Source organism: Xiphias gladius, chromosome 18 (assembly GCF_016859285.1).
Source record: "Xiphias gladius isolate SHS-SW01 ecotype Sanya breed wild chromosome 18, ASM1685928v1, whole genome shotgun sequence".
Lineage (NCBI taxonomy): Eukaryota > Metazoa > Chordata > Actinopteri > Istiophoriformes > Xiphiidae > Xiphias > Xiphias gladius.
In genome coordinates, this window is record NC_053417.1 from 26,200,706 (window position 1) to 26,227,648 (window position 26,943).

A 26,943-nucleotide genomic window follows, 5' to 3' on the forward strand; every position below is an offset into this window, starting at 1 on the left:
ACACTGCAGCGAGCAAAAAAAAAAAAAAAATCATTGTTACCATATAATTTGATTCTACTTAATCCCCGTCAGTAACTTAAACCACAATATTTATCTTATCTCAATGCACCTAAGCAGGTTTTACCATGATCATTTTGTATAAATTTGAATGCAACATTTACGGTACATAGCCAGGTTTGAAGAGCCAATTTACCGAATGGTGGTAGTAAAACCCTTTTTTTTTTTTTGTCTTGCTTTCTTTTCTTTCTTTTTTTTTTCCCTCAGTGCACAGGAGCAAATCCCCTGCCCTGCATGTATAAATCCGGTAGCGCCGCCCTCCCATTCAGCAGTTGTTGCATCGACCCCGTTGGGTACAACACGCGACGCAAAACCCACCGTTTTTTTTTTAATAAAAAGAAAAGGAAAAAAAAGAAGAAGCAGCTTCTTTTCTTCGCATTTTTTTTCTCCTCTCACTCTTTTAAGCTCAAACGGAAACATGGTAAGTTACGTTTTCTCCGTCTTTGTGTCCGAAACGATTATTTTTGCGAGGCAGAAACCGGGGGAATATCTCGGCTTGTTGGACGAGGTCGTCAACGGCTCCTCCATCTCCAGCCAACGGCCTCTCTCCGTTTTAACGAGGCGGGCAGGTTTTTTTTTTTTGCCGCGTTTTGCAGCCCTGGCGTCGCTTTAAACCTCCCCTCGTGTGCACGCTCAGGGCTGAAACTCGAACCGCGCGTTCGTTGCGGTTGACACCCGCAGATTCGCCCGCAGCACTGGCACGACGCGATTGTCGTTGTGTGGAGACGAGGACAATGCACCGACCGGAGGCATTCGGGCTCCGGTAACAGACAGCCGGGACGATAAATCTGCTTCTCCCCCCGAACCAGTGGCTCCACTTGTCTTTGTGATTATTCCTTTTTAAATTTTTGTCAAATTTTAAATGTGTGAATTCTCTAAATAAATAAATAAGAAAATCGTGACACCTTGCAAATGACCTACCCTTGTTTCAAGGCAGGGAGGGGCAGATTGGGTGGGGATGGATGGAGACATTAGGCATTGCAGATATTATACAATACAGCAGTGAATCTATTTTTAATCTCATCCATGATTTAAAACGAAACAAAAAAACATAAATTGATGCAGCTTAATGCTTCTGTTTTAAACATGACATGAACTATGAAGGTCCGATTTCAATAAACACATCGTCCTCCAGTAGATTCTGTCCAAACCGAATCATTTGGTTTGGATCATATGCAGATTTCTACGATATAAAATAACGGTCGTGATCGCAGGAGATGATTTTTCTCTTTTCCCCTCAAGCGTCCGCGGTGACTGTGCATCCTTGAGGCACAGGAGCAAGTGGAATGTTCCAGACCGACGGCGTGCACACGCCTGTGCCCGTGCAAATGAATTTGCATGGGTGCTTATGCTCTTGAAAGAGCGGGGCTAGGGTGGGAAAAAAAGAAAAAAGGACAAGAGGACAAAAAAAAAAGACTGGAGGAAAGAGGAGATGAGCGTCGTGTCTCTGTGGGGGCTGCTGTCAGGCATTTCTGTCCCCTGCGTATCTGTGGTGCAGGGAGGTGCCTCCTGCTGCACTGCCTGTTCATCTCAGATAGGGGGAGCAACTTAATGTTCCCAATTTCCAGATGCATTTATGCTACAGTTATTGTTGTAGCTTAAATGTAGAAAGCTAGCAGTTTTATGAAATTGAGATTATATGAACATATATATATAGATAAGCGCTTTCTTTTTTTCTCCCCACAGCGCGAGTGTATCTCCATCCACGTTGGTCAGGCCGGCGTCCAGATCGGCAATGCCTGCTGGGAGCTCTACTGCCTGGAACACGGGATCCAGCCGGACGGACAGATGCCCAGTGACAAGACTCTCGGAGGAGGGGACGACTCCTTCAACACCTTCTTCAGTGAGACTGGAGCTGGAAAGCACGTCCCCAGAGCTGTTTTTGTGGACCTGGAGCCCACTGTCATCGGTGGGTGTCATCACTGTTCCCTGAACATTAATTTAGGTAAATTAAAATGTGTGTGTGAAAATAGTTTACAGGAACTGATTCAGTGTCTTGTTTTGTCTCTTCAGATGAGGTGCGCACCGGGACCTACCGCCAGCTGTTCCACCCTGAGCAGCTGATCACAGGTAAGGAGGATGCTGCCAACAACTACGCCCGTGGACACTACACCATCGGCAAAGAGATCATTGACCTGGTGCTGGACAGGATCCGCAAACTGGTGGGTAACGTAATATCAGGAGTTGGTTCCTCATTGTAACTCAAGGTATCAAAGTAAATGCTAATATTGTGTCTCATATTTGATCCTCAGGCCGACCAGTGCACCGGCCTTCAGGGCTTCCTGGTTTTCCACAGCTTCGGAGGTGGCACCGGCTCTGGTTTCACCTCCCTGCTGATGGAGCGTCTGTCTGTCGACTACGGCAAGAAGTCCAAGCTGGAGTTCTCCATCTACCCGGCTCCCCAGGTGTCCACCGCTGTGGTGGAGCCCTACAACTCCATCCTGACCACCCACACCACCCTGGAGCACTCTGACTGTGCCTTCATGGTGGATAACGAGGCCATCTACGACATCTGCCGTAGGAACCTCGATATCGAGCGTCCCACCTACACCAACCTGAACAGGCTGATCAGTCAGATCGTGTCCTCCATCACTGCTTCCCTTCGTTTCGACGGTGCCCTGAATGTTGATCTGACAGAGTTCCAGACCAACTTGGTGCCATATCCCCGTATCCATTTCCCTCTGGCCACCTATGCCCCTGTCATCTCTGCCGAGAAGGCGTACCACGAGCAGCTCTCAGTGGCTGAGATCACAAACGCCTGCTTCGAGCCAGCCAATCAGATGGTTAAATGTGACCCTCGCCACGGTAAATACATGGCTTGCTGCCTGCTGTTCCGTGGTGACGTGGTGCCCAAAGATGTCAATGCCGCCATTGCCACCATCAAGACCAAGCGCACCATCCAGTTTGTGGACTGGTGCCCCACTGGTTTCAAGGTTGGCATCAACTACCAGCCGCCCACTGTGGTGCCCGGCGGAGACCTGGCCAAGGTCCAGAGGGCTGTGTGCATGCTGAGCAACACCACTGCTATTGCAGAGGCCTGGGCTCGGCTTGACCACAAGTTTGACCTGATGTACGCTAAGCGTGCCTTCGTTCACTGGTACGTGGGTGAGGGAATGGAGGAGGGAGAGTTCTCCGAGGCCAGAGAGGACATGGCAGCTCTGGAGAAGGATTATGAGGAGGTCGGAGTTGACTCTATTGAGGGTGAGGGAGAGGAGGAAGGAGAGGAATATTAAAAAGGGACATGAAGGCATTAGTTAAACAGAAAATAATTGATTGCAATGTGTTCTTGAATGCATTCCAAACAGAAATGTTTGTCTGTCAATTACCAGTTTGGCTGCTCAGGTTGACACTCCTGAAAATGTCAAGTTTGGCTCTGTTCTAAATAAACTTCCTGTGACATGTGAAGTTGTTTGTCTTTTGTTAATTCGTCCTAAATATACTGTGTATGTTAACTAATAGACATGAGTGAACAGCCCTACAAAATGTTGAAAAACATAGAATCAAGTGGTAGACTTTCAGAGTTACATGGGAAGGTCTCAACAGAGTTCTGAAGCTCTATCATTGTTTGGATTTCTATGCATGGTTCAGATGTGCAAACCCTGTTTGTGATAGTTATCTTCAACAACGTGACAATATCATAAACTTGCAATTACCACAGATGTTTTTCTAGCATTTTTTTTAATCCTAATTCACAGAGGAAGGAAGGGAGGACTCCTCTTGCTTGTTAGCTTTATAAACCATGAATGAGCCCGGGAACAGATTATTTTTGGAGGGGTCGCGGGGTCTATCTCAAGAAGCTCAGCCACACCTCGGTGTAGCTGTTGTACACTTTCAGAGACGTATCGTGACTCAGTGAAAGTACGCGTCTGTTTTGAGCAAAGTTTATTGGAAAAACATTCAAACTCAGTTTTGTCCAGATTAAAGGACTTTTACTGCCAGACTCGCAGTACAAAAGTTCAGAGCATGTCTAAGATATAATTCCAGTTAATTTTTGATTTAAATGTTACACACACATGAAGTCTGTCATTTTAGAAAATATGTTTAAAAAAAAAAAGTATAAAAAGACATCGCAGGTGCTTGTAACCTGCAAGTCAGATGCTGCTTGGTTTTTCTATTTGGCTGCGTAAGGCTGGTGATGGTTCACACCGGCCTGTCCTGCAGCAGAGGGCAGTTGTCGACGACTCCCCGTCTGCTCAGGAGGTTCCAGAAGATCGAGGCTCCTGAGCAGCCCTGAGCCCGGCCAAGCTGCTGGGCTCCAGACACAGTCATGTCCTCCTTCAGAGGTCGGTAGGACTTAAAGCGCCTGGTGGGGGAAGCAGGAAGTACAGATATTTTCGTTTAAAGCGGCAATAATCACAATCTATCAAAATGACAGAAAATATAGCACATGAATCTGCAGCTCCTCCTTGGCTTTATGGAGCTTTGTAGTGAGTTTCCAACACTTTACTGTTTTGGTTCTCACTGGTCTAAGGGACGCAGCTGTTTTCAGCAAAAGAGCTCCTCTCACCCACTGCACACTGCCTGCTGCAGACAGACAAACCTTGGAGACTAGCTGGTGAACGTGGTGGAGCCACTGTTTACTAACGTGTTTGTCAAATCAACTAAAAAAAAAAAAAAAAGAATTAAATAAACACAGTTATTGCAAGTTTAAGTAATGTGCTTAGCGGATATGGTGATATTCTGTATTTTCTGCATTGTCAACAAATGTTATGAAAAGACCAAAACCAACAATGAGTTAAGCGATTTTTGGCCTCTTGCCGGCAGCAGAAATAACCTGTGAACGAAGCATGAGCAGATCATCACCCTTTTTCAGTTTTAACGGCAAACTTTTTCTTATTAACAAATCCAGCAGTTATGGAGAAACATTAAAATTCATTTGGAGTCGTGTTTCTTGAAACATGGGGAATGCAGTTGATTTTTTGTTTTTTTTTCTCTGACAATCGGTGCATTCATCAATACAAACAATCTCTTTAACATAGCACAGGCATTGGACCCACTGATATATTAAAGTATTGATTATACCCACTGTGGAAAAGGCCAAATAATTTCCTGAAACAGCCAGGTACTGTGGTTTTTAACAAAAAAAAACCCCAACAGTACCCAGCAAACACACTATTTCCTCCTCTTTTTCAGAAAGGAGGAATAGTGTGTCTGTTGGGGACTTTTTTCTATTGTGTATTAACACACATTTTTTAGCTCTAGTGAGTATTTAAGACAGCACAGCGGCGTATGTGGGATTGACTCAAAATAAACCACGGTGGCCGTATTTTCAACGGGGCAGAGGAGCTATATTAGGCTTTGGATATACAGGAAATACTTGTTAGTTGGATCAATTCATTGTTGGCTTTGGTCTTTTCTTGGGATTTTGTTGATTTTGATTTTGTTCTTTTGTTTCGTTTACTTACTTGTAGGTATACGCCACTACTCCTACTGCCAGAACAAGTAGCAGGACACCCAACAACATGGCGATGGCGCCAGTGGAGGAAACGCCGGAACCTGAAACAAAGATTAGGCCATCAGTACGCAGGATGAAGGAGAACTGTATCGTCAAACCAAGCATCCGAATTTGTGGGCTGTCGAATGGTGGTAATGCTGCGTACCCATCTCGATGCTGAATCTGGCGCTGGCGGCAGCTAAACTGACATCGTTGGCCATGGTCACATTGATGCAGTAGACACCGGAGTCATTGAAGAAGTGACGCAGCACCAGCTGGCACTCCTTTGAGGGCTCCACCATGTTGCACGCTGTGTGAATCGGCCTCAAGCACTCTGCGTCCAGAATCACACTGCACACCTCTTTAGGAAGGCTGGAGAGAGATGGAGGCGACGCTCGGGTGAGTAAAAATAAACAATGAACTGCTAGGGATTATTTTTTTAAAAAGTGTAGCGCAGGAGCGCTCACCTTCCCTGGCAGGTAACGGTGATATCCAAAGCGTTTTTGTCCATTTCCGGTGTCGCCATTACAACATTGTCCATTTGTAGTATCTCCACTGTTTCGATGCCCTCTGAAAATCAAAAAACAAGGGCCACAGGGTTGCGGACGATCACCAACGATCGTTTTCCATTTCGATTAGCACGGCACTAATGAAGGGTAACTCACCAAACACTTCAATGCCGGTGCAGAAGGAGCCGTATCGATAAATCACACAGTCGTCATCAGCGGGTTTATCATCGGCATCCCCCTCAGCAACCACCGCCACTGTAGCTTGGCCCGTCAGGGTCGCTGTTCGCTTCGCAGCTGGTGGGGACAAACAATGACAGGGAGATAGCATCACCTGATCTACTCCATATTTTGGGGTTTTATTTTTTATTTATTTTTGGTTATTATTTGGAATCCAAAGTGGAATTTCCTCTTGCACCGTCCAACGCTAAATCAGTGGAGAACTCTCCTTCCTAGTCCCTTAGTACACTGGTAATAGATAATGGTGCCAACCACCCTCAGTCGACACGCAAATCAGAATTCAAATGACAAAGCACCATAGAGCAATTCATTGTGAAGTCAGCTTGCTCTGCTTGTGTCATATAATGGCAGCGCTTCTTAAATGCGATTTGCATCGCATTTACATTTTAGGAAATCGGCTCGTGCTCTTATCTGGTTCATCGGTGCCGCTGTGACACAGGCTCCCTGTGCCGGTGATCTCGCGATAAAATTCCACCCTAACTGCGTCAAAGCACGCGCTCACCTGCTGCGAGCCCAGGCCCCGCGTCACCGTCAGCCGGCGTGTCGCGGTTGACGGGGGAGGGAGTCTTGGCCACGGTGGGTGTCTCCTGGGCAGGCTGGGTGGTGGAGGCACTGGAGGCCTCGTCCTCAGTGTTGTCCTCCTCTGTGTCCGAAGGCGTCATGTTGACATTCAGGCCGGTTGCCTTGGTGGAAACCAGTGGAGGGAGAGCGGACGCCAGTGCGGGGGCGTTCACTGCACGCAGAAAAGGTTTTCTTTTTTAGGTCCATGCTTTATCACAGGTACCATACCCGTGTGCCAAATATTATTAACGCTATTAAAGATTTTTGGTTTTACAAAAATAGTACAAGAGTTTATTATTATATGAAACTACCTTACCTGTGGTGCCCTGGTCGGTGGACGGACCAGGGGCCTTGGTTGGGGTCTCAACTGGTGGATCGCAGGCCTTATCCGGGATGACTGCCTGGATCACCACCTGAGGCTTGAACGACCCGGAGCGGACGTAGGTGTGGGTGACAGTCAGCTCTCTGGATATGAGGGCCCCACTTTCGTCCCCGAAGTCCCAGTTGTAGGTGATGTCTGCGCTGCTGAGGTACTCGCTGGGGTCGTGGAGGGTGATGGTGAAGGCGATCGCCCTGTTCTGGACGAAGCGCATGTCCCCGGCCACGATGTCGTTCACTTGGTCCAGGGAGACAGCGAAGGGGATCTGATCTGAGGAGAACACCAAATAATGATGTCAACAAATAAACGGGTGTAGTGTAGGTTGTTTGACTTTTTTGGGCTTCGAGATGCACAAGAAGGTCTTTTATTTTTTCCCCCTTTATATCCAGATCCTTCATTTCAGCCTTCTCTTGTGAGATTTATTATATATTATATAAAGAGATACAGATATTTCCATAAAAAAAGATGTCTTTCATGTGTGCCGTGATGCTGTATGCTTCTGGTATGCTAGTTCAATTACATTTACTCATTAGTGCCTAATAATGCAGCACAGTGTTGTTTCTTTTAGTTCATGATCTGTGTCAACATTCCCCTTTTCACTACTTTGCATGCACTGGATTTTCTGCCTCTGTGCTGAGCGTTTTAATGGTGTCTTTTACTAACATTAATATTCTCTTATCTTTTTGTTCTTGCGGTTTCAATAGCTTTTGTAATTTTTATCTTATATTAATTTTTTTTAGTATGACTAACATCTGTCAGGGGGCTGCAGATGAAAAACGTGTTAATGTGCACTGTCGGTGTTAAATAAACCTATAAATGAAATAAGTAAGCAGACGTAAAGCTGCGTTTTGCCGTATGCAGAGGACAACGATCATGTTCTTGTAGCAGAACTTTATTTTCCCATTAACAATCAAACTAGTAGCCAATTAGTTATTCGAGTTTCCTTTTTTCACTCCTTTATTCAGCACCATAGCAGTTAGCAGAATTTTAGTAAAATTAAAAGTGTCAAATAGCGGTAGACCATAATATGATGCAAGTTTAGCATCATATATGTTTCCTGCCATTTAATTATCCGTTCACAGGTCACCGAACTGCAACTGAAACAATTAAACCTGCAACAACCGATGATTTCGACTACGTGGGGGCAGCGGAAACAAGGACAGTGTCCACATATCACATCACGTTTTAAGTTGACGTGGTGAACTTGTTAGCCAACGGCTGCCTATTTTCACATCCAGCAGTTACAGAGCACCATTGCCATTCATTTGGAGTCGTTTTTCTGACCACGTGCCGAACCTAAGTCTAATATTGAGATACAGATTTAGCTCTGTTTTTGGCCTCTACCGACTCCTGAGGGGAAACATCTGGCTCCTTAGCTGCCAAGCGCTCCACTATGTTCACCGGCTGGTCGCTAACTGCGTCCGTCTGCTGTTTGCTGCCGAGCAGGCAGTACACGGTGGGTTTTCAGAGACTTTTTCTCCGAAAACAGCTGCCTGCTGCGGCAGAAAAAGATGCTGAGAGACCAGTGAGAGTGAACCAGAGCTGCAAAGTTGTGGACCGGACAGATAAACACTACGCTGAAAAACACTATAAAGCTCCGTAAAGCTGAGGGAAGCTGCAGATTCAGGCAATAATTCTTTGTAGGTTCATCACTTAGAGAGACCCCTTTTACGTTGTCATATTGCTTTCACGTTATCGTTTGATACATTATTGTAATAAAAGTATTGATTATAGTCAATTTCTCCCCTAAACAGACACCCCGATTTTTGTGCACGATCCTGAACGTTGCTGTACTTCAACCCTTTTGATTGCAGTCATGACCCTGGTCTCCTTTGAAAGGTGACCCTTTAAATTTTACCACCCAATTGTCAGAACGAGTTTAAGAGATACTGAACCAAAGTTACAGAGGCACAAACATGGTAGAAATGTCAAACGAGGTTCACTGCAGTTTGCCATGGTTGTGTGACGTTTGAGTCCGGTGCAGACCAAAACACACAAAGTAGCGCCACCAGGGCCAAAGTGTCCCGCGGGTGGGACGGTGTATTTTAAAGGGCTAAGGCATTTAGTAGCTCTTGCTTCACACACACACACGGAGTTCGTCTGAAATATTTGTTTGACATAAATGTGGGAATTGTGTGTTAGCGGCGCACATTGAGAAAAATAACGTTCCACTTAGATATTAAACCTTTAAATCGAGGTACGTCATCTTAAATTCTTCATGCTTGGCCTCTTTTAGTTATTAATTGTTAAAGGAGTAGCACGTGTTCATGTCCCTCATATTTTAATACTGTAGATTAGGGGGACAGGGTGTTGCAGGGTTTTTCTTCCGAGTCATGGGGGAAGAGCCATAGAAAACATTTATATTCCTGGGGATTGAAACACAAGATGCAGCCCCCCCCACAATACAATAATTTTCATACAGCCCCTAACTAACCAGTGATGGAGAACTGGGCGGAGGCGTATCCCAGAGGAATGAACTTCTCTTTGCTCCGGTAGTGGTAGATAACGATGTCCATGGTGTAGGATCCCAGTGGGATGTCGTCCGTGCCGATGGTCAGGGAGGAGGAGGGGCCGTCCGCCACCTGCCAGTACTGACCTGTCAAATGAGCGTCCAGAGACACGCGTGAGCTGCGCTCTGCTGCCTCTTCACTACAAATATCTATGAATTATTTTTAATTCATCGAATAACGTCTCAGGTTAAAATGCAAAACTTTTCTGCGAGATGGCGTTCGGGGTCAGAGTTTGCTTGTTTGAAAAGAAGATATAAATGCAAAACGGCATGAACTGTTTGCTTTACATATATCTGTTTTTCACATGCAGGACAAATGAAGTGACGAAATCTGATCATATGATAGGGCTCATGTATAATCCGTCCTGGGTCACGTGTCAGGTCATGGGCATTTGTCGCAAGAAACTCTCTGACCCTCAGAAAAGACGGAGTTTAGGGGCATGGTCTTATAATGAGAGACGACGGCGCCGCTCACCCCAGGTCTTCCAGACAAACACATAGGCCGGCTTCTTGTCCTTCTTGACTGGTGTCCCATCGGGAAAAACAGCTTCCCAGTCTGTGTTCTGTGCTGGGTACACTGGCTCAGCCTCGCGGTATTTTGTTCCTGTAGCAGGAGCAAGAGTGATGTGGCTGTTAGAGACTGTGACAAAGAGATTTACACAAGACTGACAGTCTACAGCCTATTCAACTATATTATGTTAATGCTCTATGTACCGGTTTATTAACTTATATAACTCTATTACATTTCTATCAACACAGACAAATATTAAGTATCTTTACTTAATCATTATTATATACCATTCTAGTGTACGTTGCTATGGTAGATGGTATCTTCCCTTGAACTACAGTTTCAAGAGTACCCACTAGTTGTTGGTATTTTATGTTTATTGCTTGCTTTGCAATTTATTTGCTATTGTATGGTTTCTATTTTTTTTTTTAATTTCTATTCTTATTTTCACTTTATATACTTCTAAGTATTTTTTTTTTTTTTTTTTACCATATCTACTTATCTGTACTTATTTCTGTCCTTTTGCTGCTGCAATCAAATCCTGACTCTACAGCAATTGCATCCAATAGCTGTTGAGATATTTAACTCAAAACCACAACTCTCAGCCTCACGGTGGCGCCAGAGCGAAAGTCAACAGCTCACCAAAGTCATCAGGATTCGTCCCCTGGGGACCTTGAATGTCTGTATCAAGCTCGTTGCCAATCCTATAGCCAATCCAAACCTTTTTGTCTTGCCTTTGGGGTAAATGAAAAAAGTTGTAAAAGGTTCTTGTTTGAAAAAAAAAAAAAAAGCCAAACCAACTGAATTGTTCCTAATGTGCCAAATGCAATGAACAATAATTAAGACATTATAAATTGCTTGGATAGAGTAAATATTCATATTGAAATATTAGTAACAATATAAATGTTATTCCTACTGGAACTGTTGCAAAATTAGCAAAGATTCCTCTGCCAAAAGTCACAACATGACGGCAGCCACAACGGATATGGCAATTAAAGGCCCGCTACTGCCCGCAGTGCCCGGATAATCCACCAGAGGGCAGAAGACACGTGTCAGATGGTATACAACAGGTTTTTCAGGAAAGTGTTGATCACCTCGATGAGGTCCAGGTCTCAGAAACTCATGCAGCAGATATGATACAACTGGCATTATAGGGCTAGTGGATGTGGAGATATTTCACTGGGTAGGTGAAAACTTTGACCTTCTGGTGGCGCTAGAGGAAAAGTCAGGGCACCAGGAAAGTCCCTGGGTTTCATCCCCTGGGCACCGTGAATGCGTGTCCCAAATTACATAGCAATCCGTCCAGTAGTTGTTGAGACATTTCAATCAAAACCACAAATGTCAACCTCATGGCGGTGCTAGAGGGAAGGTCAGGTGATCACCAAACCCAATACTGATTCATCCTCTGGGGACCGTGAACATCTGTACCAAACCTAATGGCGATCAATCCAGTATCGAGATATTTCACCGAGGCCTGAAGCGGAGGAGCGACCGTGCGCACCTGCCGTGTCGCCGTCGCGTGTGAGCATGCGCATGGCGTGTTACCGTTGACTACGCAGTCTTCAGCCCAGACGACGTCGCCGTCAGGCTGCGCCCTTTGGCTGTGTGGGAACTCCAAGTCAATGGTGAAGGTAACCTTGGCCCCAGTCAGGGTTGGCGAATCGTTCCCCACGTTGAAGGTCACTCTTCCACCTGTAAGAGACGACAGGTGTGTATATACAAATGTTTAATGATCCTCGGATTAAATACATCATTCAGACTTTTTTTTGGGGGGGGTTCTCAGATGTTTAGAGTAATGGGGCGTCCTGGTGGCCTGGAGGTTTAACCGGGCCACGTGTTTGCACGTTTGTTGTACGTCGTCCGTCATTTCTCTCCTGCCACAGGAGAGAAATGCCAGGAAGTATGAGGTACGAAAGTATGAGCATTTGAAAGCGTTTGATTTTGCCAACATTATTTCAACGGTACCTTTCCAGGAGTCTTTGTATCGCGGGTCTCCATCTTTCCAGACTGGGTACATCTTAGTGTTCCATGACGGATAGCGAGTGAAGCGGTTTTTGGGCTCTGAAAAAATCAAAAGGAAATACATGTTATACCGAAAGCAGAACATGAACAATGCTCAAAACACACATTTTTAACAGTTCATGGGTCCAAAACGTCCAAATAAATTTCCAAAACGTTGCCTGGAAAGAGCGATATAGCTTGTTACTAATTATAGGGGAAATAGATGCAGTGTTCAATACTTTAGTCAGTGCGCAGTTGACCAGCTGAACATGCGAAAAAAATGGGAAATTTGTCTACAAGCATACATACAACTCACCATAAATGAAGAATAAAGATTCCACTAAAATATTTAAAATTAATAACTTTTTAATTGGGTTTAAATGAAGCTTTTGTTTTCAGGAAATTCCGGTTTTCCCTATGATTAGTACCAAATTTAATAGTTATTTCCAAGAAACTTCCAAGGGAACTTAGTTCAAAACAAAGTGTTTCTCTGAGACCGGAGACTTGAGCGGGGCTGAGCTGCAATAAAACGCCTCAGTTTTTGTCTCAGATTGATCAAACATTCGGTAAAATGAAAGTCCTGTTGAAACGATGGGACAGACGAGCTGATGTCCACAACAAAACAGCCGGAAAAAAAAAATATGCCACAGTATATTTATGCCTAGTCAGCTTTTCAGTGACATTTGTTGGAATTTATAAATATATTTCATGTCTATATTTTTACAACATGATAACTTTTTACCGTCGGTGATCTGACAGAAAGTACAGGCGACCGTCGGTGCCCACCACTGACCAAATGAGGGGGTTTTATTACCTATTTTAATCTCAGGTCCCTCCAATCCCTCTCATGTGATGCTCAGATGAGTGTGTGTGTGTGTGTGTGTGTGTGTGTGTGTGTGGCTTTATCGCAGATTAGCATTGTCCCAGGGCCGAATTTGGATTTAAACGTTGGAACAGTTCGACCAAAAGCTCAAACGTAACGACAGATAACAGAGACTTTGAATGTGATTACGAATTCTGTCTGGATTATTTCAGAGTAATCTCTCTCCTTTCTTTCACTCCACTCATGGTTTGGCTTTAAGGTGTTTGATGCCAGCTGCTGATGGCCGAACTACAAAAATGAAATGCGACATAATCCCCGTAAAGTTCTGCAGAGGCAGGTGGCAAAAGGACCAGTTTCTCCGATTCTCAATTTCTCAAAAAATATCAGACAGATTAAATGAGTGCATTTCCTGAATCGCCAAGTCTTGTTTTCGCCAGACTCATTACAGGATAGGTTCAGTATGAACAGGAGGAATTACTGCAGTGACCAGTAACTCTTACATTGTAAACACTGTATGGGCATGCGAGTGGTGTTTTTAGCCAGATTTGCGAAAAAATGTGAATTTACCTTTAAGTTAGAAATTCAACTCAATTCAGTTGAATTCAATTTTTAATAACATAGCGCCGAATCATGACAGAGGTTACCCCAGGGCACGTTTCATGCAGAGCAGGTCCAGACCGGACTCCTCGTAGCTGCATTTACAGAGACCCGACCTTCCCCCATGAGAGGGCGCTCGGCGACAGCGGCAAGGAAGGACTCCCTTTTAACAGGCCCCGGCTCATGGTGGGGCGGCCGTCTGCCCCGATAAGTAAAAGGATTATCAGACATACCTGGTCACTTTGCCTTGCAACAGGTGAGTTCTGTGTCATTTACATGCACGGATGGTCGAGTAAAGAGGTCGTGGGGGGAAAAAAAAACAAAAAACGTGAAACTGGGTCACAGATCTCATGGACCCGAAACACGTGCGCTGAAATCCAACGTGCCTCCCCAGAAACGTGCGTTCGCTCCCGGGTAAGGAACTCAAGCGAGCGCCGGTTTGATGGTGTCTCGCGTCTCGTCCGGCGCGTTAGAGACAGCCTCGCCAAAAAGCCAAAAAATCACCGCCGTCCCCGCTTTCAGGGGACAGAGCTACAGGCGAACATACCGAACGCCAGGCCAGTTCTCTGGGGATCTGAGACGAGGCCTCGGACAACAGAGAAACGGAAACTTCCAAGGCTCCTGACTAAATCTAAGCCGTATAAGGTCAGCATCACAACAGCTGTCCATCACACCGGCTCTGTAACACAAACAGGGTGCGTACATCTAAACGTACATTTACTCACGCACTGCACTTTAAGTAGAAATTGGACCTACTCCTACTTTGTACCTACTCGTGTTTCCATTTCATTCCCCCCCCCCACACACACACACTACATTTATTTGACAGCAGATTAAGATTTTACACACAAAACATCCAGTCTAATAAAATGCAAAGCTCTGTTAAACCGTCCAACAGTGTAAAATAGTTCGAACCAGCTCCACCCTGAACAACTACAACAGTGACTGGCTGCTTACACATGAATGCATCACTAATAATAATAATAATAATAATAATAATAATAATAATAATACTCTAGTAAAACACTCACGGGAGCTATTTTCCTGCATTCATAGTTCTTTTACTCTTTGTACTTTATCCACATTTCTGTAATAACGCATCACTTTTACTTTGGCCCACATTTTCAACGCGGAGCAGGTTTATGTAGCTGCGATGCTGCCTCCCGCACCACGGCCGGACGGACTAACTGCTGCCGTGGTCCCCCTCCAGGTTTGCCCGACTCTCGGTGGCGGGGTGAAGGGGATTCATCTTAAACTCACCCCTTTCGCTCCTCGGGGGGTGGGGGGGGGGCGACTGCTCGTTGGTGTTGATCTCCCGGGAGAGACAAGTGTGCCGAGGATGCTGACGCAGGAAAACCTCGTGTCCGACAACTTTATTTAGTGTCTGAATCCTTTTTTTTTTTTTTTTTAAATCATCCTTTTGATCCTAAAATTCAGTTTAAAATGCATTCCCCCCCCCCCCTTTTTTTCTGTACTTACTTGCCCCAGCGTGGGAAGCCACTGCCAGCAGCAGCGCCGGCAGCACAACAGACGTCCACATCATCTCTTTCTTGGGGGGGGGGGGGTGACAAAAAAAAATCCCTTTTGTGAGCAGCGGGCAACAGAAAACTGGCTTTATAAACTGTCTGAAGTTTGACCTCACATGGTGCATCGGCAGGAGAAACGCCCTGCAGCCCGCCCACCCTTCGATGAGGTCCGGGTCGGGGGGGGGGTCGTAAAACCTGGGGCTGGTTGTGATCTGAGTGTTTACGGTAGAAGCGCGTCTTGGGGATTACGCCCGCGCTTTTTGCGCCACCGCGACAGAGACCAGGATCTCGGGACCCCCGGGGGCCCGGCGGTGTCCGTGTGGCGGAGAGTCGGCGGCGGGGTGCGACACAACACTAACTCGCGTTCTGTGATGGGGTCTTTTCGTTCCACTTCGTCTCAGAGGGAAATATCGCGCTCTTTGCTCCGTCGCATGTAAACCTCTGCCATGTTTACCGGTCACTTTTTCTAGATCGTGCAGAAAAATATATGATAAGCTCTTGAAATATGACGCACTGTCATGGCTTCAACCATCCCACAGCGACTACAAGTAGTTAAAATGAGCTCCCCCAGTATTAAAATGCCGCTAACGTCCTCACGCATCACGATGAACAATCTAATCATATAATATACGACAAAGTAACAGTGATATGGGCATCTACTCAACACACCGAGTACTTTTACTTTCAATATTTGAAGTAAATTTTGCAGATCATTCTTCTCTGCTTTCCCTCCAGCAACAATTTGAACGCAGGGGAGTATTTTTTTTTTTTTATTATTATTGGAATAAAGAGTCGAGTGTTTTCACTTGCACCGCAGGATCACATCAAGTGCGAAGGGGGATCTTACATGCAGCTGAGTGACTATGCTGCGTCGACGCCAAACCTCGGGTGATTATTTCCTTTCGGGGTCATATTCAGAGCACCGGGGTTCCGGTGCCGGTGATTTTCGGCTGACGGCTCCACAGGGATCACGTGCTCGCCGATGCGATATGAAAGGTCAGCTGCAGCGAAATCATCCGCTGCGGCCACCTGACCCGTTTTGGGCTGCCCCTCTAATTATTCCTCCTAATTATGTGCGGATTTGCGCTGAACCTAACGTCGCCACTGATGATTATCTGCGGTCAAATCCGACGCTGCGGGAAAAAAAAAAAAAAAAAAAAAGAAGTGCTCCATATTCACAGAGGTTCACGTTAGCCGCGAACGCACTGTGGTTGGTATATGATGTAGTGTGTGACGGGGGGGTCGTTAATTTCTCTGTCACTGCAACAGTAGGTCACACAACCTGCCAGGAGAGTCTGTGCTTGGAGGGCAAAAAAAAAACTGGGAGGAATGCAGCCTTAATGAGGATTATTGAAGCACTTGTGACTCCCTAAATTCATCCGGCTTTGTCCTCCCTCCCGCAGAACTATAAAGTCACTTTGTTGAGAGATTTTTTTTTTTTTTTTTTTTGTCTCCATATCATATGCCAAACTGTTAAAACCTCTTTTCGAACAATGTCAGCATTCACAGCAAATCCTGTTCAGGCCCTGCTTCATCTGTCGCTGTGCTGACCACGAAGCCGGTAACCCCCCCACCCCCCCAACGACCAGGCCTCATCTCCAACGCGTCCCGTGTGACCCCGCGTAGTGTGCCAACGTAAGAAAACAGCCCAAGCATCCTGTTTAAAACGTGGCCTCTCAATCCAGTAAACAAACAAAACAACAGACGAAGTGATAGAAATTAAATCTGGGTTTGAGTCAGGGTTTTGGAAACAGTTTGGTCAGCACGCCTGGTTTTATGTGTGTGTATATATGTACATGTGTGTATATATGTATATGTGTGTGTATATATATATGTATATATATACATATATGTATATATATATACATATATATGTATATATATATATACACACACACACATATATATGTATATATATATATATATAAACACACACACACACACATATATATGTATATATATATATATAAACACACACACACATATATATGTATATATATATATATATATATACACACACATATATATATATACATATATATTTGTGTGTGTATATATATATATATACACACACAAATATATATGTATATATATATATTGAATTAACAGAAGCTGAGTTAAAGGGGAGGGAAACCTATATACTCTTAAATAAATATTTACATAAAGAAAGCAAAAAATATAAACAACAATACACGAATCTATCTATCTATATATATATATATATATAGATAGATAGATTCACACAGACACTCATGTTACATACAGTAACACTCGCTCTCATCGTAAGGATAAAGCACATTCTTATCTGTGGATGCACCCTCATCCAGCTTTTGCCCTGCGGCTGCGACGAGACGCCCGGTGAGCTCAGTTCCGCACCTCGTTGCCTAGCAACAAGAACGTGGCCCTTGCTCGTCTCTCCTCCCCCGAAGAGACGAACAGCAAACCGGAGAAAGAAAACTGTGGAATCTGGCAAGCTGTGCAGACTTCATGTTCTACTGTACGTACAGTATGTCCCTGCAAATAAATAAAGGAAAAAGAACCATCACAGAGATGATAGCGAGTAAATATTATTAGACTAGAACTGCTACTAATTACTATAACTCAACCTGTGTAATTATTTAACATTACTCCCTGAGCAGTCCGTCAGTATGGGAGTGATAACTGGGTCTAATCCTGTGTTTTCCGTTTCAATACTGTTTTAATTCCTTTTTTTTTTTTTTTTTTTTTTTACGAACGATGTAGTAAAACCTCAGTATGTTGAGAAAAAGAGGCTGAAGTATGCTGAGATTCCTTGAATGCGCCATGAACAGAAAGAGGCACAGCAGATTAGTCAATAAGCATGAATTGGCAACTATTTTTTTATGATTATTTTTAAAGTAAAATGCCAAACATTTCATGGCTCCAGCTTCTCAAATATGGGGATTGGATGCTTTTCCTTTTAGTTGTTCTAATTCATTTACAATAATTTTGAGATTTGGACTATTGGTGGAATAAAACAAGCATCGTGAAGGTGTCACTTTGGGCTCCGGGTAATTGTGATGGGCATTTCACACTATTATATCATTTTTTTTTTTTTTTTTACAAACCAAATAATAAATCAGTTATTCTGGAAAATAATCAGGAGATGAATCCATGATGAAAATATTCATCTGTTGCAGTCCTGTATAGTTAAAACAAAAATAAACACAAAAAAACAAGCTCCAACTCAACCAGCTACAGCAGTAAAATGCTCCTTACATCTTATTGCATGAGTAACGATAATCTGCTGATATATAATATAATAACATTTTAGACTCAGTACTGGGGATTACTGTGTTCAGTATTGTTCCCATAGGAAAGTTACCTGGAGAAAGTCTGGCAGATGAGGAAAAGCCCTTCATCAGGATAAATTGTGTATATGTGGCAGTTTATCTTTTTTTTTTTTTGCTTTTGTATATGTTTCATTGGAAGATGCACGTTCTGTAAAATGGCTGTGTCTTTCACTCCCACGTGGGATGTGCTGCAATGAGTAGTTTTACTTTTAATACTTGAGGAACTTGAATATACCTAAGAAACATTTTCAATGCATGACTTTTACTTGTAACGGAGAATTTTTAAGTAAAGGGGCGGAACTTCTTCCTCCACCAGCGCTTACATTACCTGTGATTGTCAATGTTGTGGCAGCTGACCTAGTTCACCGTAGTGCCAGAGGTTGTTCAACCCCTTTGAGGCCATTACAACTCGTTTTTCAACGAGGTGTCACGACTCAAAATGTGCGCAGGTCTGCGAGGAAGCCGCTTTCCACACAGGCCTGCAGTGCGTCCGTCTGTCCGGCGGGCGGCGCTGTGAGTCCGTGTCGGTGGTCAGAAGGCGCGCGGCTCCTGTTTGATTGGAGGAAGTAGTACAACAACAAAGAAAGATGGCCGAAGTGATAGAGCTGCAGAAGCTGAAGGTTGGTAGTGACCCATATATACGTTTTATTAGAGTAGCTAGTTGGGTTCGTTGGTGGAGAATATGTTGTGAATGTTGTTAGTTGTTGGTCCAACGAGCGGGGCTACGGATGAACGGAGAGTTTGAAGAGTGAAATGTGCGAAGGCTAACAACCGGCGTGTGTTCACGTTGTTCATTCAGCTGCGAAGCTAACAGCTACCTAAGTTGAAATACACAACGTTAAGTCATTTTGGGATTAATCAGAATTAACAGGCAAAACATACTAATTAAATAGAACCGTAAATGTAGCTCCTGCTGTTAGGTATCAACCTGCCCCGCCGCCTCTGTCTAAATAAATTTTACGACACCGGCACACAAGTGTTTGACCTCCATCGATCTTATAATTAAGATTATGTAAGATGAAACTTCATGGAAATTCACTCGTTACAGTAGCTCAAAAGTAGAAGAAAAAGAGTGAGTGAGTGATTAAAAACTATATACACCTATCACATATATAGATGTGACCTGCTGGTAATACACACATGCTGTGTAACGTTGCTCTAAATTGTTCCACTGGAGGTTGGATAAATGCACTAAGAGAAAAAACGGTATAAAGTGTTATTGCACAAGAGTCATAAGATACACATAACATAAGATAAATCTGATGATAAATACATTAAAAAATAATAAATGGACAAATATGATATATTGCCGGGGATGTAATGTGCTTAGTCGCTGTGATGTTACAAGTGGTGGGTGATGGTGACAGAGAAAAAAAAAAAGGCGTCGGGACGAAGGACCTGCGGCCCCCCGAGGCCCCCACAGTCTCATGCAGGGGATGAGAGGTGTTGTCTAAGATGGACGACAGCTTGGCTAACGTCCTCCTCTCACTCACTTCCACTTTATCTTCGCCGACTGTCGAATTCAGTCTCCAAAAAAATAGGGGGCAGCATATTACCAGAAAGTTGGGGTGTCTGCCCTTATTGCATGACACAAGGAAATGCACTCTTCCCCCTTCACCTGTGCCATAATGGGACTGGCCATCGGGCATACCGGGACAAATCCTGGTGGGCCAGTGAACCGTCAAAAACATCCATAGAGGTTTTACCGACCCCCTATGTGTACTTGTCATTCAGGGTGTGCACCAGACCGTGCTGCGTGCGTGATCCAGGACTCGGCTCACTGGCCACTCACAACTGTTAGGGAATTTTCTATTGGTCAAGCATGGGCCCTGAGGTGTCAGGCGAAACAGCAGCAAATCCTTCTGAAAGGCACACTGTCTTCTCTCCCTGAGACGCGGGGCAGCTGTCTGGGGTTATTTGGGGAAAACAGAGCCATTATGATAAAAGTGAAGCAGAATTGCTGTAGTAGCCAAGGTCAAAGGAGATGGCTGTTTTTGCCTGCCTAGACGCCATAGATTGGGGTCCGTTAGAATCCATGGGCAAAGCCAGATAACAGTGGCTACAGACCAGTCTCCTTGGCCAAGCTTCAATAAATATTTTCAGCATAAGACATCTTGGGCTGCTGAAGGTTTTCTTCACCGATGAGGTGACCAATAATCAGCAAAATCTCCACAACAACAACCAAGTTTCAACCCATACCCTCACTCTGAGCTAACGTTAGCTGGAATAAATCTAACCTCAGCATTGAGTTGTTGTTGAAATGTTGCCGAACCTGCGTGGATTGAGCAATAACTTTATTTTAATAACAACGATTTCACACCCAGTCTTCCCAGTCACAGAGACAGGGAGGATGTAGTGGTGGCAAACTAATCAGTTGAACACTCTAGGCCTTAAAGTAAAATTTACGTATAATATCGGTTGACCTATGTTAGTTATATCCACAGAAGAAGTTTTTAATTCTGCAACAGATAGTTTCTGCTACCAACCCAATACCTTGGAGATGAGAGATATTTTGACCTCACTGTGGACTTCTTTATACTGACGAAGCTGTTCCAAACAAAAAGCGCTGGCAGCAAGGCGAAGTTGGTAATTGATGCTCGTCAAATTAAAAGGTCTGTTTCCGGTTCTCTCGCTGTTTTAGCTTGCTGAACTGAGGCAGGAGTGCGAGGCCCGAGGCCTGGAAACCAAGGGAAACAAAGGGGAGCTCATCGCTCGACTGCAAGCCTATCTGGAGGAGCACGGTGAGTGTGACTCACTTTGCACATGGTATATAAAGGTGGTTGATTGGATTGTAATCAGTAAGCTAAGACAACAGGCAAAAAGTCCTGTTGTAACTGCACTCATTACCCAATTTTTACCTGGTAGACATGTATTTGATCAGGTTGGAATGAACTGCGTTGTATCCTGTTCATTTCTCCTCTCTTTTTTGCGTTCCTTATTGTAATAAAACCACTGATCTCTCCATTGTTCCCTCTTTCTTTCCCCTCCCTGGTGCATATTCCAAACAACAGAGGAGGACGTGGACGTTGATGATGTGCTGGCAGAAGATACAGAGGTAATGTGATTGTTGAATTTTCCTGAAATCAGCTCTTTCGCTTCTCCCTCTCAGACCTCGTTAGACCATTTGGTGAAGTAGTGATTAAAGTCAACGTTTTCCTTTTAGGACTTCCCTAAAGTTGAGAGCGCCGACAACATAAAAGTCGACAAGGATTCTGAATCTGCTGAGTGCGAGACGTGAGTTTATTACATACTTTTTAACAAACAAAATATGACAGTTTAATTAGTGAGTAACATCCTTTGTGATTTCATGTTATGCTCAATATGTGTACACCTTGTCTGAAAAGCTTAACAAGTAGGATGGTTATTGGTTGTCAGGTTCGGTGTAGAAATGTCCCACATGGTCAGGCCCACATTTATAAACACGGGTTCATAATGTGTCGATAGTTTTCACCACTAGATCAAAATCAATCTTTGGTCATTCCACTTCTTTACATTATTTTCTTTCAGACCGACTGAAAAGAAGGTGGTGAAAATAACTCCCCCGTCATCTGCCAGTGAAGTACGTATGACGTTTGCATGCACTGACGATTTGATTGGAAGCCTCATCTGCATATGTTCATACAAAGATTGTCACACGTGGAAGTGATATATCTCAGCTCTCAAAAACACACTTAAATATGATGTAACACACACATCCAGCAGGAACGTCTGTACACGGTGACTTTGAGTGGTCTTCACAAGCAGCAGCACCGGTGCCTCTTTATGTGCAGTTTCTGTCAGCGGCTGTGCAATTTCTGGTTTTAAAATTGTGCCTTTTGTTGAGCAGAGACTACAGAAGAGAGCTGAACGTTTCAACTTGCCTGCATCGGCTGAAAGCAAGAAGGCCATACGTGCGGCAAGGTAAGGCTTCGACGCGATGCTTTTTCTGAGTCGGCAGTTAGCGCCCGGGAACGCGGCGGTGCCGTTAAAAAGAAGATGGGGCACAAGCAGGCAGGTGATCAGATGGGGTGTTACACAAAGTCCCAGGTTAGCCAAATTTAAATAGAACAGAAAGCAAAGGTGAATCCTGAAATTATTTCTCAAACATTCTGTTGTAAACACCCATCGCATTAACAGACTGGTTTTACTTTCTCCTAACACACATTTTTCCTGTGCAGTTTACCTCCATGTGGTTTAGATAATCTGATCTGATCACCTGAACGTTCAGGTTTCTTGCCCTAAAACACATGGTGACGCGTAGTAGTGTTAACCCGTGACCGTTGGAATAAAAGTCCCGTACAGTGGGATTTCACAGGAATTTATAATTCCCCCGTTGATACTGTAGTGAGTCCGGTGTCGTCGCAACTGATAGAAATGATGGGCAGGCCTCCGAAAATAAAACCCACGTTGAAATAAACTGGATTTATATGTAAAGTAAATATCAGTGTACTTAGCCATGTTGGATTTATTCTGCTCCTCCTCTTCAGGTTTGGCCTACCAACGGATGCTTCCAGTCCCTCTCCAGGTCTGTAGTCCCTCATTGCTTTACTAAACTGACTCACTGTTTGACTGGAGCAACAGTCTCATGTGGCTATAATGTAACACAACAACATTATATATCATAATGCTTTGGCAACGAGTAACATTCAACATGTTCTTCATAACGTTTTCTACCTGCTGTTTCTGACGTCATTCATCTGTCTCCCAAACAGGTCTCGTTGCAAACAGCAAAGCCGCTGTAAGTTGCGCAAAAATGTAGCCGTCGCATTTCTTTATTCCTTCGTTTCATGAGACGATGTTGAGTGGGTTGTTCTTGTGTCTCACAAAGGTGAACGTTGATCAGCTGAAGAAGAGAGCGGAAAGATTCGGCATGAACGTTTCATCCATTTCACAGAAGGTGACTATGAGCGTGTATGGTTGTTCTCACAGAGGCGTAACTCCACTCTCAGATTGTCATTCATCTTCCTACCGTTACAGTTTTCTCATAATTTTCTTAAAAATGAGCTGATTATATTAGGTGAAAATTAAAAGTACATTTCTAAGGATGTTCCCATTCAATTCGGTCCTAATTATAAGGGATAGACACATGTTTGTAAGTGTTACTGCTGAGCGGGTGGAATTTAATAGCATGCAGTGTGTTTTACTTGTTGATAATCATCAGTTTGAAACACAAAAGAAAGGAATTTGCGATGCAGTTCAACAAATATGCAGCAGAAACGTCAGTCGAGTTAATATTGGCTGATTTCCGAGTGGATCTTTAATGTGTGGCATTTCAGAGTGTTAAAGAATCTGAAATGCCAATCTGAAAGATGTTTTGTTCGTCTTTCTAGGAAACACTGATGGAAATTATCATGTATTAATGAACTATTTTTCGCTCACGTACTAAATAATTTCCTAGTTTTTTCTTAAAAACTCAAATATAACAAGCAGCTACTCAATAACTGTAGCAACTAACAATTTCTCCATTTTCCTTTTTTATTGGTACCAAACTGCGTGAAGGCCTGTCTTGGAAATATCCTTGTTATTTACAGCTAAATACCAGCCAATTTTTTTTGGGAAATAATGAGGACAGTTCCCAGTTCCCTAGCTGGAAAATACGGGACACCATAAAATAATAAAAGCGTTAGCGTTTTCTGCCCTTCAGAGTCTGACTTTAGAATTAAAGTGATACCAACTTGTTTTTCTAGATGGAAGAGGACGAAAAGCTGAAAAAAAGGAAGGAGAGGTTCGGGGTCTTGACGAGCGCAGGTTCAGGTGGTGCCGACGATGCTGAGGTAGCTTGTTCCCATTCCTTGTATTGTTTATTTTCATTGTTTGACTTGAGACGGTCAGTTATATTTTGTCACAATGCAGTCAGTTACACGTAAAAAGACCAGAGGGAAGGAATGGCACTTTGAAAAAAAGTGGGAATGAAATTAAAGAGAGGAAGTGTATTAATGCAGATGTTTTTGTTTTTCTACAGGCAAAGAAAATGAAGCGCGCTGAACGATTTGGAAAAGTGTAAATAATGTTTTAGACTTCCCTTTTTTTGTAAAGCATTTTCATGGCTGTACAACAGAGATTCCCGAAGACGACAAATGTCACTAATAGGATTCCTGCAAATCAAAAGTATAGTTAAACACACAAAAACACATGGGTGAGTTAGATCATTTAAATGGTTTGGAAAACAAACAAAGAAAAAGTTTGTTAATTATTTACTGAGCCTCAAGTCCGTGTATATTATAAATTTGACAAAACATCTGAATCGTCTGTTTTTCATGTTTATTATTTATTGGAGGACCATTTTCTCAGTCCTGGGAGGCAATTATTTTCAATTTGACCCAAACATTTTTCAGTTCCCTGCTTTTTATACAGGAGTTATTGGGCTGTGGGCAGTATGAGTTCCTGTGTAACGTAAAGTTGTTTTTTTTTTTGTTTTTTTTAACTTATCATTCCCGATCTTACTGCTCATCTAACAAATCGGATCCTCACCGTTTTTTCTGGTCTGTTCCTCTTAGCTGCACTTTGCCAGAGCTGCACCGGAGTCCATTTGTTGAGTCTTTATCAAGCAGATAAGTCGGCCCGTGGCTTGTTAGTCGAGCGACTTCCTGCAGCTGCTTCACAGTAAAAGCCTTCCAGCTGTCAGGGAGGAATAATACGTTCTCCAGGAATCAGGAAATCACGGGGCAATTTTCTTTGCTTGATTAAAAAAAAAAAGTTGGTCCGTATCTCTATTGGGACGTTTATTAGACCGTAACACTCCTGAGAAAGAACAGTTAAAACCAGCAGATCAGAAACCAGTGAGGCTCTTACGTCATGCATGTGCTGACACCAACCCGGCGTCTAGAAATGTCCTCGTCATCGTGTGTGCAACAAGGAAAAATGGGAAATTTCGGCCTTGGGAAAATAAATAAAAGAGTATAATTATATTGGGACTGAGAGAACCAAAAATGGGAAGTTGAACGGTAAAGATATCCTGCACATGATAATTAAACGTAAAGTCTGCATTTATGGGCGGTAGTTCAATTAGAATATTCTATTGTTCCATTTAAATAATATAACCCACTTATTTGTATTTAATGTGTGTATTTAATTGTACTTCTGATCAACCAGATAGCCTGTTATTTTCTTGTTTTTTCTCTGGGATTCCATTGGTACACTGCTTCAGTAATCTGTCCATTTTCTAACATTTTGTGATTTAAAATAAATTGTTTTACGATTTTTCTTTCTTTTTTGATATCCGCTCTGTTTCTTGTTTTCACTCTCTCTGTACATCGCCATCGTGTGCACTTGGATCTTGCTGTGGAGAGTCGCCGACGTGACTTGATTTTGAGAGTGAATTTTTTTTAGTGGCGAGATCGATGATTCATTATTTACGTGCAAACTCAGGGAAATAATAAGTCACTTTAGTCACAGTTTCCCTCAGTACCATGACTGTATTATATGTAAGCCTGGGGTGTTTCGATCTGACCCGCGATAAACAAAATTTTAAAGTGAATATTTTTGTTTTTATTATCTTTTTACATTCATCATTCATTCAATTTGAATTTGGTTGTGTAATATTTCTTTTCAAGGCTGAGGATTACTATACAAAATTTAAATGTCATTTTAGACACAAACTATTACTGCATGAAATGCCACACACGTACAATTTCATCAGGCCTCTAGAGTTGGACACGGAATTAGTGGTGAGCTGTAGAAGTAAAATTACACAACAAAGGATCGGTACTCCGGTGAGAGTGGGTTCTACAACGTGCCACCGTTCTGGTTTCAGGCTACCGGACCCCGCTCGGGACTGACAGAGCTTTACGCTTGAGATCCGGGACCAGAGGCGCAAAATGTAGGACTTAAAGACCTGACTTGGTCCTGACTGATACTCGAAACTTGATGCAAAAAAAAAAAAAAGTCCCGGTTTTCATGTTTTGACCTGGTGAATTCCCAGAATGTAAAGAAGTGAGTTTGCCAGCTACAGATAATTTACTTCACTTTCCAGCCAATGCATTGATCAAACTAGGTCTCGGCTATATTACCGCCATTGTTAACACACCTTTAAAAAGGAAGTGTTCTGACGCAGTTTTATGTGCGAGCATGCAGACACCTGAAAGACGTGTGACTGACTTGCAGTTAGACTGTGAGGACTTTTGGCTTTTGACTTCATGCGTCCCATTAAATCGCTGCGGGGCCCGGGTGCCACAGGGTGGGGGCTCAGTCACTACTCTGGCTTCATGGAAATCCTAGAAGTTTTTTCGGTACCAGTGAGAGGAGACGTGGAAATGTGTGATGGCACCAAATGAAATGACAAATTAAGTCAAGACTGTTTAGTGGGATCCTCAAATTGTGCTGGAAAAAATATCCTTTTCTTCTTTTTGTGACATTATTTTCCTTTTTTTTTTTCTTCCTGTTTTTGTAATTACAGCACTAATAACAATTACACTAAAACTATTCCAGGGGTTAAAGGTCAATAAAACATTTTTAGAAAGTCAAACAATATTCAACTGACTTCAACAATTTACAGATATCCTTTAAGGCTTTG

General features: G+C 43.4%; 3 protein-coding genes across 4 annotated transcripts; 2 read left to right on the forward strand and 1 right to left on the reverse strand.

Moving 5' to 3' along the window:
- Positions 1-333: 333 nt before the first annotated feature.
- On the forward strand, positions 334-3,462 carry tuba1c (tubulin, alpha 1c). The gene is made up of 4 exons (XM_040153335.1): positions 334-478; positions 1,744-1,966; positions 2,071-2,219; positions 2,310-3,462. Exons 1-4 carry the CDS (start codon positions 476-478, stop codon positions 3,288-3,290), a joined length of 1,356 nt encoding a protein of 451 aa, XP_040009269.1. The 5' UTR covers positions 334-475; the 3' UTR covers positions 3,291-3,462.
- Positions 3,463-4,128: 666 nt separating this feature from the next.
- pmelb (premelanosome protein b) lies at positions 4,129-15,195 on the reverse strand. Of its 2 annotated transcripts, none has more exons than XM_040153319.1 (12): positions 15,095-15,195; positions 12,160-12,255; positions 11,740-11,886; positions 10,162-10,290; positions 9,612-9,773; positions 7,115-7,447; positions 6,740-6,970; positions 6,157-6,294; positions 5,959-6,061; positions 5,658-5,863; positions 5,463-5,553; positions 4,129-4,360 (listed from the first exon to the last, which is right to left on the reverse strand). In XM_040153319.1, the coding sequence occupies exons 1-12, from the start codon at positions 15,156-15,158 to the stop codon at positions 4,198-4,200; spliced, it is 1,863 nt and encodes a 620-aa protein (XP_040009253.1). In that variant the 5' UTR covers positions 15,159-15,195; the 3' UTR covers positions 4,129-4,197. The 2 variants fall into 2 exon arrangements, with proteins under 2 accessions (XP_040009253.1, XP_040009254.1); XM_040153320.1 differs by lacking the exon at positions 15,095-15,195 and adding an exon at positions 13,010-13,059.
- Positions 15,196-18,953: 3,758 nt separating this feature from the next.
- LOC120804512 (SAP domain containing ribonucleoprotein) lies at positions 18,954-25,647 on the forward strand. Its single transcript, XM_040154004.1, has 11 exons — positions 18,954-19,072; positions 21,094-21,193; positions 21,464-21,507; positions 21,616-21,686; positions 21,960-22,011; positions 22,279-22,352; positions 22,919-22,956; positions 23,144-23,169; positions 23,260-23,328; positions 24,119-24,205; positions 24,394-25,647. Exons 1-11 carry the CDS (start codon positions 19,040-19,042, stop codon positions 24,433-24,435), a joined length of 636 nt encoding a protein of 211 aa, XP_040009938.1. The 5' UTR covers positions 18,954-19,039; the 3' UTR covers positions 24,436-25,647.
- The last annotated feature ends 1,296 nt before the right edge of the window (positions 25,648-26,943 follow it).

Bases quoted from the DNA above. Each gene is read 5' to 3' on its own strand.
- tuba1c (XM_040153335.1), top strand. The intron at 1,967-2,070 runs GTGGGTGTCATC...TTGTCTCTTCAG, and splicing joins CCTGGAGCCCACTGTCATCG to ATGAGGTGCGCACCGGGACC. The intron at 2,220-2,309 runs GTGGGTAACGTA...TTTGATCCTCAG, and splicing joins TGGACAGGATCCGCAAACTG to GCCGACCAGTGCACCGGCCT.
- pmelb (XM_040153319.1), bottom strand. From the start codon at position 15,158: ATGATGTGGACGTCTGTTGTGCTGCCGGCGCTGCTGCTGGCAGTGGCT. The intron at 9,774-10,161 runs GTGAGCGGCGCC...CTCATTTGACAG, and splicing joins GTTTGTCTGGAAGACCTGGG to GTCAGTACTGGCAGGTGGCG. The intron at 5,554-5,657 runs GTACGCAGCATT...TCTTTGTTTCAG, and splicing joins CAGATTCAGCATCGAGATGG to GTTCCGGCGTTTCCTCCACT.
- LOC120804512 (XM_040154004.1), top strand. From the start codon at position 19,040: ATGGCCGAAGTGATAGAGCTGCAGAAGCTGAAG. The intron at 22,957-23,143 runs GTCTGTAGTCCC...TCTCCCAAACAG, and splicing joins TGCTTCCAGTCCCTCTCCAG to GTCTCGTTGCAAACAGCAAA. The intron at 23,170-23,259 runs GTAAGTTGCGCA...TGTCTCACAAAG, and splicing joins TTGCAAACAGCAAAGCCGCT to GTGAACGTTGATCAGCTGAA.